The 14,399-nt window shown below is 54.9% G+C and overlaps 5 protein-coding genes across 5 annotated transcripts; all 5 read right to left on the minus strand.

The window, feature by feature from the left end:
- Nucleotides 1-1,481: 1,481 nt before the first annotated feature.
- LSCM1_00005 (uncharacterized protein) lies at nucleotides 1,482-3,143 on the minus strand (the record flags this gene model as incomplete). The annotated part of the gene is made up of 1 exon (XM_067317666.1): nucleotides 1,482-3,143. The coding sequence occupies one exon, from the start codon at nucleotides 3,141-3,143 to the stop codon at nucleotides 1,482-1,484; it is 1,662 nt and encodes a 553-aa protein (XP_067173771.1).
- Nucleotides 3,144-4,797: 1,654 nt separating this feature from the next.
- LSCM1_00006 (uncharacterized protein) lies at nucleotides 4,798-6,471 on the minus strand (the record flags this gene model as incomplete). The annotated part of the gene is made up of 1 exon (XM_067317667.1): nucleotides 4,798-6,471. The coding sequence occupies one exon, from the start codon at nucleotides 6,469-6,471 to the stop codon at nucleotides 4,798-4,800; it is 1,674 nt and encodes a 557-aa protein (XP_067173772.1).
- Nucleotides 6,472-7,318: 847 nt separating this feature from the next.
- LSCM1_00007 (uncharacterized protein) lies at nucleotides 7,319-8,290 on the minus strand (the record flags this gene model as incomplete). Its single annotated transcript, XM_067317668.1, has 1 exon — nucleotides 7,319-8,290. One exon carries the CDS (start codon nucleotides 8,288-8,290, stop codon nucleotides 7,319-7,321), a length of 972 nt encoding a protein of 323 aa, XP_067173773.1.
- A 961-nt stretch (nucleotides 8,291-9,251) lies between these two features.
- LSCM1_00008 (uncharacterized protein) lies at nucleotides 9,252-10,022 on the minus strand (the record flags this gene model as incomplete). The annotated part of the gene is made up of 1 exon (XM_067317669.1): nucleotides 9,252-10,022. The coding sequence occupies one exon, from the start codon at nucleotides 10,020-10,022 to the stop codon at nucleotides 9,252-9,254; it is 771 nt and encodes a 256-aa protein (XP_067173774.1).
- A 2,868-nt stretch (nucleotides 10,023-12,890) lies between these two features.
- Nucleotides 12,891-13,781, minus strand: LSCM1_00009 (uncharacterized protein; the record flags this gene model as incomplete). Its single annotated transcript, XM_067317670.1, has 1 exon — nucleotides 12,891-13,781. One exon carries the CDS (start codon nucleotides 13,779-13,781, stop codon nucleotides 12,891-12,893), a length of 891 nt encoding a protein of 296 aa, XP_067173775.1.
- Nucleotides 13,782-14,399: the final 618 nt, after the last annotated feature.

Raw genomic sequence — 14,399 nt, forward strand, 5'->3', positions numbered from 1 at the left:
TTTTGTTTTACTTTTTTGCTGCCTACCGTGTGCGTTTTTCTTCCTTGCTCTCCATTCGTCTTTCATAATATATGTGGCTTCGGGGCTTTCAGTTATTTTCCTTAGAGGGTTAAGAATGATGAGGAGAAGCCCGCACATATACGCGAAGCAGCACAATCGCGCGCAGTCGCGCACAGGCGCAAGAGAGAGGACTAAAGGGCAAAAAAGGGGTGCACAGAAAGCGAAATTCAACCCTTTCTTTTCCTGTAAGAACGAAGAAGTGCAGAGCGCGACAACGTCTTCATAATAAACTCACAAACAAGAGTAGAACGCAGCCAACAACAAGTGTACGTATTGTGCATGCGCAAGAAGTGCGGCGGCAAACACCGCAGATCCTACTCTTCCTCGCTCACGCTGTCTGACGCATGGACTCAGAAAAGGGAGAAAGAGGATAAGGTGAACCGGGCCCGAGCACACATCCCAGCAAAGTACTCTTCTGTAACCCCATAACCGTTCTATTTTTTTCGAAGCTTTGGCACTTGTTCTCGCTCCACCCTGTTACGCTTCACGTAATAGATGGTGCGCTTTAGAAGGCCTTAGTGATCACGCCCTGCTATGGCGTTGGTCTATCCTGCTAAATGAAACGTTTGCGTGGTGGTACCGAAGAAGACAGCAAGCAACATCTAGCTTAAGCGAGACTACAAGACGATGAGTGCGTCTTGCAGTAATGGTATCAGGATCTGCATTTCGCTTTTATTCGAGACGAGATGTCTGAAGCAAGAACGCAAGTCAGGAGGTGGAGGAGGGGAAGTGGAGGGGGGGGAGGTACTTTCGTGTCCGAAGCGCAGTACAGCGGCTGCCCGTGGACTTGAGCAACTCACAAAGTCAAGCAAGGGCACACACACACACACGTGCCCCGAGGCACTCACATCTGAGCACTAACCCTTCGCGAGAGAGTAGCAAGGGTCCGCTAATTTCGCGCAAGAATAACGCACAGTGTCGAGTACGCAGAGTTTCATCTCATTGCTGTAGCATCTCCCCCACCTCTACAAAATCCCTTTAACGCCCCAGCTCAATCTGAAGGACCACGACTGCTTATAGACGTTATTTCACTGGCCTGTGTTGGATGCTGAAGCGGACGCGACTGCTTCAACCGCGCACGTCACAGCAAAACGAAAGACAAAAGGAGGAACGGTAAAAAAAAAGAACAGAGAAAAAAGATATAAAAAGCCATACCAAGCGAGAATAATAATGATGTTGTCTGTTTTTTTTTCTCATGTTGAAGGTGGTACCCGAAGAGAACGAGGAGGAAAAGGAGGAGACAGGTGAAAGGACAGAGCGGGCGGAGGCGACAAAGAAGGAGATATGACGGAAGGAAGAGAAGAGAAACAAGCATGCGCTCACCCATTACATGGCAGATGGCGAGGACTCACTCGGAGAGAAACGGAGCGATGGCGTCTGAAGAGGAGGTAGAAAAGCAAAGGAGGGGCGTCACCCACGACTTAGCGGTACTCGGGTAGACCGCTGTTGTTGATCATGCTCATGGCAAAAGACGGCGGTGGGCCGTTGGGAATGCGGATCATCTGTTGCCCTTGTAGCACGAAAGGCATTCCAATCACTCGCTGAGGCTGCAGGAAAGAAGCCATGTCCGCATTCATGTTAGTGAAAGAGACCTGCTGACCCATGGATGCGCCCGGGGTTATCATAGGAATAGTGGGCACTCTTTGTGGCGGCATGTACGGTGGAAGAAGCGGCTCCTGCTGCGCTGGAGGTTGTGTGACGCTTGTGGAAGCCTCCTTTTTCTTCAGCAGGCGCCGGGCTGCCTCCCGATGTCGCCGCGACAGCTTTGACTCAATCTTCACCCCATACGGCGAGTTCTTGAGCAGACTCTGCAGCGGAATAATAGCATCGCGCAGCTGCGTGAGCTGGCCGTCGTCGGAGGCCGTAGAGATGGCGGTCTGAATAACATAATTCGCAAAGCTATCTGTCAGCAGCTTCGGCAATACGTGAGGCGCCGTCAGTTCGTCGACCAACAGCTGTCGAACATCCGGCGACGACGTCCTCAGGCATTTCTCTATGACATTGCTGCTAAACTTGTTGCACGAGAGTTCGGCAACATGATGGAGCATCTGTCTAATAATCTCATTGGTGTAGCTTGGCGCCGCCGATGTGGCGCCGTCATGACCATCGTCTTTCAGTGAGCTATCGATTTCTTGCTGTTTATCGAGAATAAACTGAACGACATAGTTGCCAAACGGATCCTGTACCAGCTTGAGCGAGTTGTTCAGTACTGTATTAATGATCGTGGTGTGATACGGATCAGGCGCGTGTTGCAGGCACTTCTGAATGATGCAGCATCCCTGCCGGTTTTTGCAAATGTCAAGGCAGTTGTCGGTTATCTGCCGGAAAATGCGCTCGTAGATGGCAACCGCGCCGCATGCACTCTTTTCAGCGTCACCCAGCTGGCAAAATCGCGACGATGTGATCAGTTTGGACAACGAGTGGTTGCCGTTGATGTCTTTGGCCACGTCGACGATCGAGGGCTCCAAGATCTTAGTGTACATATCAAACTCTTCGTGCGTACACAGCGCATCGATGATGCGCTGAGAAACACGCGCGCCATTCGTATTGCAGGCCACCGAGACGATATCGCTAGAGAGCTGGGTAATCAGCAGGAGCACCTCTGACCGGCCATGCTCATTCGTGGTGGGATCGTACAAAACGTCGCCCATGATGGCCGACACGGTTCCCGAGCGTAGCAGCGGCACTAGGTGCTGCATCAATTCACTGCCGTTCGCATCGTTGGACAAGTTCAGGGCATGGCGAATACACTCCTGCATGAAAACGTTGCGGAACACGATCTTTTGCCGCGCAGCGTCATCCCCTTTCCCGGATTCTTGCACGTAGCGGCAAGCCTCGACCACCTTGAGCGCATCGCGCAGTCCCGTGGCATCCCGCACACAGTTGGCGATCACTTCGTTCACGCGATCCAGGTCCGCGTTCCCCGACTTATTCTCATCGATAGTGCGCTTCGCCGCCTCTGCTGCCTTGATTTGAATTTCGTTTTCCAGGTACTTTATACTTGTGTCCACCTCCGAGAGGTCCTTGAGAATCTCCTGACGACGCGCGTACAGGGCTGTCAGCTTTTCCTCCTCTGAAGACATGTCGGCTGATGCGTCTCGGTGTCTTTGATTCCTTCTCTTTTCTGAAGAAGAAGGGGGTAAAGAGGAGGGAGCGAGTCTGAAGTGGAAAGCAAACGAGAGGGAAGAAAAAAAGAGAAGGAGTGGATTTCTTTTTTGATGTGTGCGTGTGCGGCAGCTTCCAGTGAGACGGCGTGTAATGTGATGCGCAGGGCCTCCCTTACTTACCGAGGCGCACGGCAAAAGAGGGACGTACAATAATGACAGTGTAAGGAAAAAGCGAAGAGGGTAACAGAAAATAGAAGCAAAGGCACACCGGGGTGAAAGTAATCCGAGGCCAGGGAGAGATTGAGTGGGGGGCAAACACGCTCCAGATTGAAACGTCAGTTAGCGACGAAAGCGAAAAACTTTACGAGCTCTACCGAAGGTTCGCTCGCGTGTGTGGGCGTGTAAGGTGTGTGCAGTCGTGCCCCAGCACGACTTCGCAAGCCTTCCAATATCAAAAAAGAGAAAACAATAACGTTTTCTCCCCGAGCAGTAGCGACACTGTCCTTTAACGGACCTACTTTTTCAGGAACGATGAGGGCTCAGATATGCACACTGAGAGAGAAGAAGCTGAAGGAAGTGGAGAGAGAAGAGAGGAAAAATGGCTCAGCAGATAGGGAGAAAGCTGTCGCTTAGTCGAGGAGGGCGGCCAGTGTGCGAGGGTTGTGTTTCCGAGAATGGGCAGAAGTCGGCGAGACGAGCTGCCACGCAAGTGCGCGCACCACGAAGCTCCTGCTGTTTCACGACTTGGCCGACAAAAGGAAGACTGACGCATGAGCGTAACCTCTTAACGCAAAAGCAGCGCCAGCACTGCGTCTAGTAAGGCGTCGCACCTGCACTGGGCTACACACGCACGACGATACGCTAGTGTATCCGAAAAAAGATTTGAAGTGGTTGTGCTCTTTTGGCGGAGCGGCGACGATACTGTTGATCGTGAATACAAGTAGAGGCCATCCATGACTGAAGCTGATACTAAGGGAATCACAGAAGTACGACACTCGACATCTTCGCATGCGCCCGAGTTCGATCCCTAACGGAATGGCGGAAGGGCTCGCCTACTGAGCCAGCGCCGTCACTCCCGCAGCTGCTCTGTACGTGAGGAGGGATCGAGTGGCGGAAAGAAACAAGGCTGAAAGGCGCAACTGCCTTCAATGAGGAATCGACAAATGGTTCCGGCCCCGGGCTCTGCGACACCATCGAGGGGACAATGCATCATTTGTCCTCTCTCCCGTCACCTCCCCCCCATATCACCTGTCTCGGCACTCGAAGCTGCTTCCGCCCCTCCCCCCCTTAACCGAATACCACTCCCTCCAAAAGCACCACGCCGCTGCGCCTGGTCACCAACTAAGAAATTGGGAACAGGCAAGAAGAGCAGGCCATGGAAGCGAATGGCCCCTTCCCCACTTTTTTACACTGTTCGCCAAATCTCGAAATGCCTTCTCATTGAGCGAGTAGCGCGAAGCGAGAGAGATGCAGAGCAAATTCACGAGCGGGCACGGCCTTGTGACGTGCACGAGAAACACAAGCGCATCGTACAGGTCTGGTCTACTATGGAGGACGCCGAAAAAAAAAACATAGATGACGGCTTGCCCTAGACATGTGCGTCGGTGCCCACACCTGCGATTACTACGCCCTATATGTGCGAGTGCATCTCGGTGATGGAAGCAAGCCCGACGTATCGCTTGTACAGCTCGTCGTACACCTTAGCAACCTCTGGGCGCGGCTTGTAGGCAATGGAAATAGCGCTCGCCATTGTTTCCTGTGCTTCGGGGATGCTTGTGTAGCACCCGGCAGCCGTGGCGGCTGCAATCGCGGACCCCAGCGCACACACCTGCTCACTTTTGCCCACGTTGATAGGCATATTCAAAACATCCGCGAGGATTCGAATTGCCAACGGTGACCTTTGGGCAATGCCGCCAACGGCAATAACGTTGTCGATGCGCACACCCTCGCGGCGAAAGCACTCCACGATGGCGCGTGACCCGAACGCTGTCGCCTCCACCAACGCGCGATACACACTTGGTGCGTCGCTGCCAAGGGTGAGGCCACTGATCACCGATTTGAGGTGCTGGTTGGCATCAGGGGTGCGCCGGCCGTTGAACCAGTCTAGGGCGTGTACACCGCTCTCGCCGGGCTGAATCCGACTGGCATCCTCGCTGAGGGCAAGGAGCATCTCCTTCTGGATCTCGCGCATGAGCTTTGCCTTTGTGCTCATGTCCAGCAATGTTGTACTTGCAATGAGGCGTGCAGAAGAATACTGAAGTAGCTTCGAGAACCACGCGAAGACGTCTCCGTAGGCCGACTGTCCAGCCTCTAGCCCCATCCAGTGTGGCACGATAGAGCCGTTCACTTGCCCGCAGATTCCCTTCACGCTGTGGTAGCCAAGAGCAATGGGGTCGACCACCATCATATCGCAGGTGGACGTGCCCATGACACGCACAAGCGAGTGTGCCTTGATGCCCGCGCCAACGGCGCCGAGGTGAGCATCGATGGCACCGCCAGCTACGACCACATTCCTGCTCAGACCGAGGCGGCCAGCCCATTCCTCACTCAGCGTCCCCACTGGTTTGTCGATGGTCTCCGTTGCGTCGCTCATGCGGGACCGGAAGAGCCCCAGCCGCGGATGTAGCTGGTCGAAGAAGCTGCGTGGGGGAAAGCCGCCCCAGCCTTCATGCCACATCGCCTTGTGCCCGCACGCGCAGCGAGAGCGAACGAGGTTATGATACGACCTGATGCCGGTGAAGAAGGCTGGAAGCCACTCGCTGCACTCCACGATACCGTAGGCAGCCTCACAAACTTGCTCGTCACTGTCAATCACGTGAAGCGCCTTGGACCAAAACCACTCGGAGGAATAAGTTCCTCCGCAGAAAGAGGTGTAGTCGGGGGTGCTCTGGTGCGCAAGCGCATTGATTGCATCAGCTTCCTTTATCGCCATGTGATCCTTCCAAAGGATAAACATGGCGTTCGGGTTATCGGCAAAGGAATTTTGAAGGGCGAGAGGGGTACAGGTCTCGTCGACCAAGCATGGCGTGCTACCTGTGGCACTGAAGGCAAGCCCAACCACGCTCTCTCGCGCTATCGGACCAGCAGCCTTCAACACTATAGCTATGGCGTTTTCAGCCACCTCAATGTAGTCGCTCGGATGCTGGCGGTACTGCATCAGTTTCGGATTGCAGTACTCCCCCTTGGCCCAGCGCGGGTAGTTGAAGACAGCGCTTTCCAGCTCAGTTCCGTCCCCCACGCGGACGAGCACCGCGCGCGCGGAATCGGTCCCGTAATCGAGGCCGATAACAAGTGGATCGGCCATCTGCACAGGGGCCGTGGCTACTCATAAAAGCCTGTATTGATGTGCGGAGAGAAGGAAAAGAGGTAAACATTTCGTCACGAGGTAGGCGAGTGGGGAATCGAAGGGAGGGAGGCTGTTCAAGTGCATGTGTCAGTTGTTCGAGAGCGACGGCTTCTTTGCAGAGTACTTGCAGCCTGCAAACACAGCAACGGGCAAAAAAATGCATACAAGATGAAAGCCCCGTAGAAGGCACGCCGGTAATCGAAGTGGTAGCAAAAGGGATCACAGTGACAAACAGAAATGCACAGCGGCACCGCAGGCCGCAGAACAGGACAATGATGATGTACAGGGGCCCCTTTGTAGTCGCGGGGGTCTCGACGAAATGTGAGAGCGTAACCTCGTGACTCTGAAGGAAACGTAGAGAGAACAAGAGGTCCCGAAGCACATCATCGCCAGCTACGCCGACTTTCCCGCGAAGGCGAATGTCAGGATGCAGAGTGGAACAGAGCGCTTGAAAAGGTGGAGGAGGGACTCCACTATGAGTACAGCACACACTCAGCTGTCATTGCGGCAGACAAGCAAACATGTACACCTCAAAAGCGTGTCGAGAGCTCCCAGCACCCACACGGGAATTATCACACGATGAAATTGCACGCAGAGTGTGTCTGCGCGGGTCGTGAGAGGCACCACAGCGCAAGAGCTGAGTGGATGGAAGACAGTAAACAACGAGAGGGCGGTTAACATAAAGTCTAGCTTGAGAGGTGATACGAAGCGAAGAAGAGGGGGGCCACAAGGACCACATAGGCAACCTATGCTGTGGAGCCGTGCCACCGAGGACCGAGGGTGTGGTAAGCCTACCACTCTGCCCCTATGCGTCGAGTCGGCGACGTTTCAAAGGCGTCGCGTCGTCGTTGACCTCTGGTGATTGAGTGTGAAACCCCCAAGAAGCGCGTGCACCTCCCCGAAGAAGTCGCGTACCCGCCTGCACCAGTGCACCCCAAATGCCGCTCTTTTGGTCGTCACCTGTCTGCGAGTCCGGCGACTGCTTTTTCGACGACGGGTGACTCAGTGGAGGGAACGAAACCGATACGCCCGAGCTCCGCGTGGTGTGGTCAGGAAGTGTGCTCCGCAGCGCCATCTCGCTTTCATCAGCGCCTACCGGAAGAATGTGAGAAGCTTGTTCTGGCTCATTGTCACGTTGCAGCTTCTGCGCGCGCTTCAGAAGAGATGCCTTGTTGCCGGTGATCGAAAGTCCGTGGTGACGCAAGAGCTCCTTCAGCTCCGCGACTGTCATGTGGGATGGGCTGCGCGGCGGTCCATGTAACTGCCGCCCTCTCGCTGCCTTGGAGACGCGCCGGCGCGGCGCGGGGGAATCATCGCTGATGCTATCTTCCAAGTCAGAGTCCTCTTCTTCCATGTACGTCGAGCTAGAGGTGCCAGAGCAGCACGACTCGGGCGAAGCACTCTCCGTTCGTGCACCGTCCAAGAACACTTTGAGAAACGCGCAGCACGACCTGAGTGCGTCCCGAATACTGGCAGCCTGCGCAGCGTCGCGGGGCGTGGAGAAACGTCCGTTGCCATCAGTGAGGAGAAAGCCATCGTACGAGACGAGCAAGGCGGTGTCGGCGACCACGGCCGACGCTGCTTCAGCGGTCGTGTCTACCGGACGTGGAAGCGGGGAGAAGGAATGGGGGGATTGCTGCGAAGACGTTGGTGGAGAAAGCGGTACGAGAAGTCGTGTCAGGCGCGACTGACGCGTCGGTGGAGTACCAGAGAGGTCGCTTAGCAGAATCTCACTTTCATCAGCCACATAAACAAGCCGTCGCTTGACCGGGTCCATGACTCCACGACTGCAGCGCAGATAGCCTTGTGTGTGAACAAGTGCACCTGCGCTTACTTGCGTGAGTGGCCGTCAGTTTGCCGAGCGTTGTGCTAAATATAACGTGAGTCGAAAGGTTTTCTGATCGCCTTGGATGCGCTCCGAATGGGTCAAGTGGACGTCTTTGTACGAAGCTTCTTTGCTTGCCGTCCGGAAGATTTCCACAGGTGTACGAAGCCGCTCCACGCGCCCTGCGTGCCTTAATGAAAAAACACGAGTGTGACGCGTGCAAATCACAGCGATGAGGAGAGCCTCAGAAAGAAAAAAGGAAACAGGAAGAAGCAGGTCACGAGGAGAATCGAAAAAGAGGGAAGCTCACGCGCACAATTCCGCGATCAGCTGAGAGGTTAGGCAAAGAAAAATGAGCCAAGAGGAGAAATCAGTTCAGGTAGCCCCCTATCGGAAGTACACCGTGCGCAAAAGCCGCTCTGATTGTGCCTGGGTGTGCACGTGGGGAGGGGGGTGGAGTGCGCGCGCACACTGCCTGACTGCCGAAAAGGCACTACAGAATAGAATGCACCGCTTGTGAAGATCGATGGTGGGTACTTTTTGTTTAAGAAAGAGGGCGGGCGAATGCTTTGATGCTCCCAGCCTCGTGACCGTCCCGGAGAATAGATGATCGTAGGTGCGCACCGCGCACGTCACGGGTACTTTCTGCTCTGCTGTCTTTCTCCGAGACTCTAGCATCCCTCCGTTTGCACTTTGTCAGTGAGCGGCGAGGCCACATATGAAAAAAAAAAGACGGCCAAAACCAGCGTTAACATCACGCACATGAGACAGGCGACGGTACATAGATGGGACATGCGGAAAACGACAGGAGGCGGAGTGCGAAGAATAAAGAAAAAAAAGAGAAACCCAACGAACGTGAAGAGGGGAGCGTGTCAGGCGGCGCGCAGTGCATTTCCGTTTGGCCATGCCGCACTCAGCAGCTGCGCAAAGCACGTTGGCACCGCAGAATACCTTGAGACGCACCAGCCACACCGGGAGAAAGGGACTGCGCCTTGGTGAAGTCTGCCAGTGCCAGCTTCCACTTTTCCATGCCCTCGTAGGCGATGCCGCGCCGCAGGTATGCCTTGACGTTCTCCGGATCAATCGTGACTGCAGCATTGCAGTCGTCCACCATAAGAGCGTACATGTGTGTCTGCTGGTGGCAAGCAGCGCGGTTAGCGTAGTACACCGCCTTCTCCTTGACCGGCTCTTTCTGGAGTTCAATGGCGCGGGTGTAGAACTCCGCAGCCTGGTCATACTTGCCGTCCTTGAAGAGAGAGTTGCCAAGCACCTTGGCCTCTTCCGGAGTCTTGCACTCCCTCGACCTCGCCTTCTCGTTGCGCTCACGAAGCTTGGTGTTAATGTTTTGCAGCTTATCCATCACCTCCTCGTTGCCGGGGCTGAGCTTAAGCGCCTCCTGGAATGCCCTCTGAGCCTCATCGTACTTGCCCATGCTCTCCATGGCCACACCCTTGCGGAAGTAGCCCTTCAGCCAGTTGGGGCGCACACGAATGCACTGCTCCGAGTCCGAAGCGGCCCTCTCAAAGTTGCCCAGGTTCTGCCAGCTGCCTGCGCGATTTGAGTACAGCGCACCGGAGGCCTCGCTGTCGGGATCCAATGCGATGGCCTTCGTGTACCATTCGATCGCCTCATCGTACTTCTTCAACCTGAAAGCGTCGTTGCCTTTGGCCTTGAAGTCTTCCATTGTTCGAGCGTCTGCGAGAGTCCTTTAAGGGGAAAAGAGAAGAGAACAAAGGCGAAGGAGAACAACACGTGTGAAACGCTGATGAGACGACGCTCTGCCTCACGTCCACCGAGAGAAGAGGGAGCCAGGCCAGAGAGCAAAGACCGCAGAGTGGCGTTGCCGTCAGAAGCACAGAACACAACGACCGAGGAAGCACCGATGAATATAATCGTGTGCGGACACGAGGGAGCGCCAAAAAAAAGAGCAAAAAAAGCAGTGAATCTAACAGGGTTCAGAGAGCGAGTAGTAGGCGTGGACGTCAGCGCTTGCATAGGGCGATGTCGAGGACGAGCATGCCATAGATGAAAACTGTCCAGAGAGGGAAATACGAGAGACAACTCGACCGCGACCCATTTGCGCAGTGTCTGAAGGACAGAAGTAAGTGTGCACGTCACGCGCATACAAAAATGGTTCAGAGAAACGGCACCTCCAGTGAGACAGAAATGCCGTTACTTAGTCCCTATTTCCGAGAGAGCGATGGAGAATCTCAGTCACAAATGAGTGACTTCCTTTTGCTGCCGATGTGCGTCGTCAGCAAAGGCGTTTTCTTTCGCCAACGAACAAGTCTTCCAATACGCGTCGAACACTACAGTGCCACCTCCACCGTTGCACCGAGCGTCGCTTCTCGCTGTCGAGGCCGAGTCGCTGTGCCGTCGACTCGCGCCACATCTCCAAGACGCTCGCTTCAAACTTCTTTCCACCTCCTTCACGCGCGTGCTGCGAGATTGGCGTTTAGAAAAAGACTGTGGTGGACTGCACACCTTGGCTCTGGCTCACTGCGCTCACGTTCGGGTGCAATAGCGGAGCCGGTGGCCTATGTCGTGAGCAAAACCGAGAGGAGAATAAGGTAGCTGCGTGTCTGTGCCAAATCTGGCCAGGTATAAAGATGGGCGATTCCAGGACAGTGCATGCGTAATCCGAAGCCTCGCCCCTCGGTCACGGTTCACCCTCGGTCGCCACAAGGTGCAGCGTCTCATGCAGCGATGTCCTGACTCCTTTTATGCAAGTCTGGAGGCGCGAATGCCGTAATTTTTGGCTCCTAAATCATGCGCCCGTCATGTGCGCCTCATCGATCCACGCGGTCCGATGCGGTATTCGCCCCATGTTTTCCACACGTACACGCTCGGGTTCATCGCTGTGGGTCTCTTTCGCACCTGCTCTCTCGAGAACCCCTGCGCTGCTGTCTTCCAGATGCCTTGTTTGGATGCAGTGCACCATGCCAGCGGTGCTTGACGGCGCGTGGGCCCGGTGCAGGTAGTATGTCATCTTCTCGGTCGTCTGCTTCAGGACGGCGTTGCCATCAGGCCGTGCATCGCTGCCGTCGTCCTTCATTTCTGTCGCTGCCATGAGTCTGTGGCGTCTCAGGCACTTCGCCTTCTCCTGAGCCCACGCGCCTTTCACAGGCATAGCAGCGACAAGCCGGCGGGGCTTGTGCGCAGGCAAGTACCTGAGCTGACATCGCCCATTATGTGACGTCCTGAAAGATGGCGCAGGTGAGGAAGGGAGGGGCAGCACTATATACTCGACGGAGGAGTCCCGTCCTGCGCAAGCGACATCGGCGCAATCGAGCGGCTGCATGATAGGCTGTAGCGTCCAACATGGTTTCGACTGAGCGCCAAGCGGAGCGCGAGCGTCGCACAGCATACCTGGAACAGCCCCGGCTCAGCAGCGCCTCAAACTCAAGACAGGCAGGACTGGAGACACTACAGTCACAGCGGCGTAGTAGAGAACACATCCGTGGCACACCAGGCTACTCGTGCCTGTCATTCGCCGCTCCAGCAAGCCCGAGTACCGACACATGTCCCTGCAAAAGTGAGCAAGAATGGGCAATCAGCACCCGATCACCTCCGTAGCTCTAATGTTGTGGTGTGGAGACAGGCGCCGCTGAAAAAGTGCCTTGCAAAGTCCGTCGCGCTTTCGGGGAATATGGGCTTGAATTCTGAAAAAATGCGGTCATGTCCGCGGCTCGTGCAGCGGAGGCCGTCTCCTTTGGCAATGCATATTTGCATAACGCACCAGCCGTGTCTCCGTGCTCCAGTTCACAATGGCCAATGACAAGCTGATATAAGAATCGCGACCTGCAGGCTTTGAGGGCGAGAATCGGTGCCCAATCAAGTCGCCATATGATGTCTTGCACAGCAGCAACGTTTTTTTCTTCCTTCTCTCTTGCCGTCCAAATTGACTGAGGGGCTTCCGCAGCAGGTCGTGGCGCAGCTCTGTTGCTCCGAGCTCATCAGAGTAGCTGCCAACACAGGGGAGATGCAGGCTCTCGTCACCACAACGTGGAAGGCATCATGAACACAGAGCATTGCAGACTCTTCTGACTGAGGCTCTGTGCGTGTGGCGCGCCTTCGATGCGCACCGGGTGAGCAAACTCCGAAAACAAAAATGTCAGTCGCGGTGCAGCAAAGCGATAGAGAAAAAAGGAGGAGTCCTCACCCACGCGTGAACGCTGCTGAATGCGCCGTAAGAACGACATCGTATAAAGGGAAAGAGAACAGGGCGATCTTCATTCTCCTACTGGCCGAGCCCGCCTCTAAAGTTACTCTTCGAGACACCCCCAAAAAAAAATAGCCCATGACCGCAACGGAGGGCACGTGAGTATTAGGAAGCCCATCCACGAAAGCCCAGTGACGCTGCGAAAGATGCAGCCGCACAAGGCGATGAGCACCCTTCAGAGAGGCTGTGAGGTGTCGGCAAAGCGGCGGAGCTTCCTCCTTTGCGCTGACGCGACCGTCATCAGCCTTTTCAAGCAAGTGCCATAAAAAACGCATTCCTGCAAGAGTGTGAGAGACAGCAAGTAACTCAATGAGAAACAAAGGAACTGGTTCAAAACAGTCCCGGTAGCGGCGCGTCGCCGGTAGTGGCGACGACAAAGCAGTAGTGCTCGTGCATCAAATTCCACTCGTCCCAGTCGTCAATCATTTCCAGTTTGTTCAGACGAATTTGAATGTGGCGAGGAACGCTAAGATATAGGCTCTTCATGGTAACGGACTTGACCGCCTTGAAGCCAAGCTCGGTGCATCGCTGCGCGTGTGCCTCCGGTGTGGGAAAGTCGCTAATGCCTTTGAAATCAGCGCCGAAGTGCTGCAAATTCTCCACCATGACTTTTCCGAACCGATCAAACGGCTGAATCGCGTCGTACGTGGCGAGCATAGTGTTCGTGCTTGGCCCGATAACGTCGCTCATGACTTTCTGCAAGAGATGTGTGGTGACGGAGCCCTCAATATACACGAAAACCATCTCCGCGATCATGATCGTGGGGACGCCACTTTGCAGGTGCTCTTTCAGCGCCTGCGCAACACCATTGGCGTCATATAGGTCGCAGGAAATGAGCGTGTACTGTGAACCCACTAGCGAGTGCATCTCACTGTGACGCTTGATGATGCGGTCTTTTTCGGAGACCAGGTCAGCAAGGTCCAGCTCCACAAACTTTTGCACAGGAAACTTCGGGTCGCTGTGTTTGAGACGAAAATAAAGCGTGTCCATCCCTGCGCCAAAGTTGATCACCTGAATCGGTTGGTCTACCGTGGCAGCAAAGCCACGCACGCAGTTTTCAAACGCGGTCGTCCGCAGCCACGTTCCGCGGTTCATCAGAGGGCTATTCACAATGGTGTGATCCTTTTCGAAGAAGGACACAAACGGGTCATTGAGGTAGCCTTTACGGACACAGTGCACCTTACGGGAGCATGCATCATGGGCCGTCTGGATCAAGGCCATGTCGAGGCAGCAGAGGCAACCGCAGCGGCGTCTGTGAATGAATGGATGAATGTGTGTGTGTGTGTATGTGTGTGTGTGTATGTGTAATCCCGAAAGACGAGAGCAGTCAGGAAAGTCGCTTCGAAGTCAAAGCGGCGCCTACACACTTCGCACGCTGCCGCACCAGTAGGCCGGATGCTGAATGGCGACCTGCGGCTTCCTTCGTGAATCGAGTGCGATAGACGCTTCGCGCTGCAAAATAGCAAAGAAGTAGGCTCGCCAGAAATTCAGGCCCGAAGATAGCGCAACAGCGAAGCCAAACCACACCCGCGCAGAGGGAGAAAGAGAAAGGGTAATAAAAAGGCGACTGCATAAATCTATATATATATATATGTACATACATGTCGAAAATACGCAAGGGGAGCAAGCGGTAGCGGTCACAGGTGCGTAGCTCATACGGCTCAAGACCCTCTGGAGCCAGCAGCAGCAGCACTGCCGTAGCCGGTCGAGGCCCTTTGGACTCAAGCAACAAAGAAATATGCGCGTGACTGAGAGGTGTGCAGCGCACAGAGAGACGCAACTCCAGGTGGCGCGGGGAAGAGGGGGATACCAACGATCTTGTACAGTGCGCATGTCGTT

Source organism: Leishmania martiniquensis, chromosome 36 (assembly GCF_017916325.1).
Source record: "Leishmania martiniquensis isolate LSCM1 chromosome 36, whole genome shotgun sequence".
Classification (NCBI taxonomy): Eukaryota; Euglenozoa; class Kinetoplastea; order Trypanosomatida; family Trypanosomatidae; genus Leishmania; species Leishmania martiniquensis.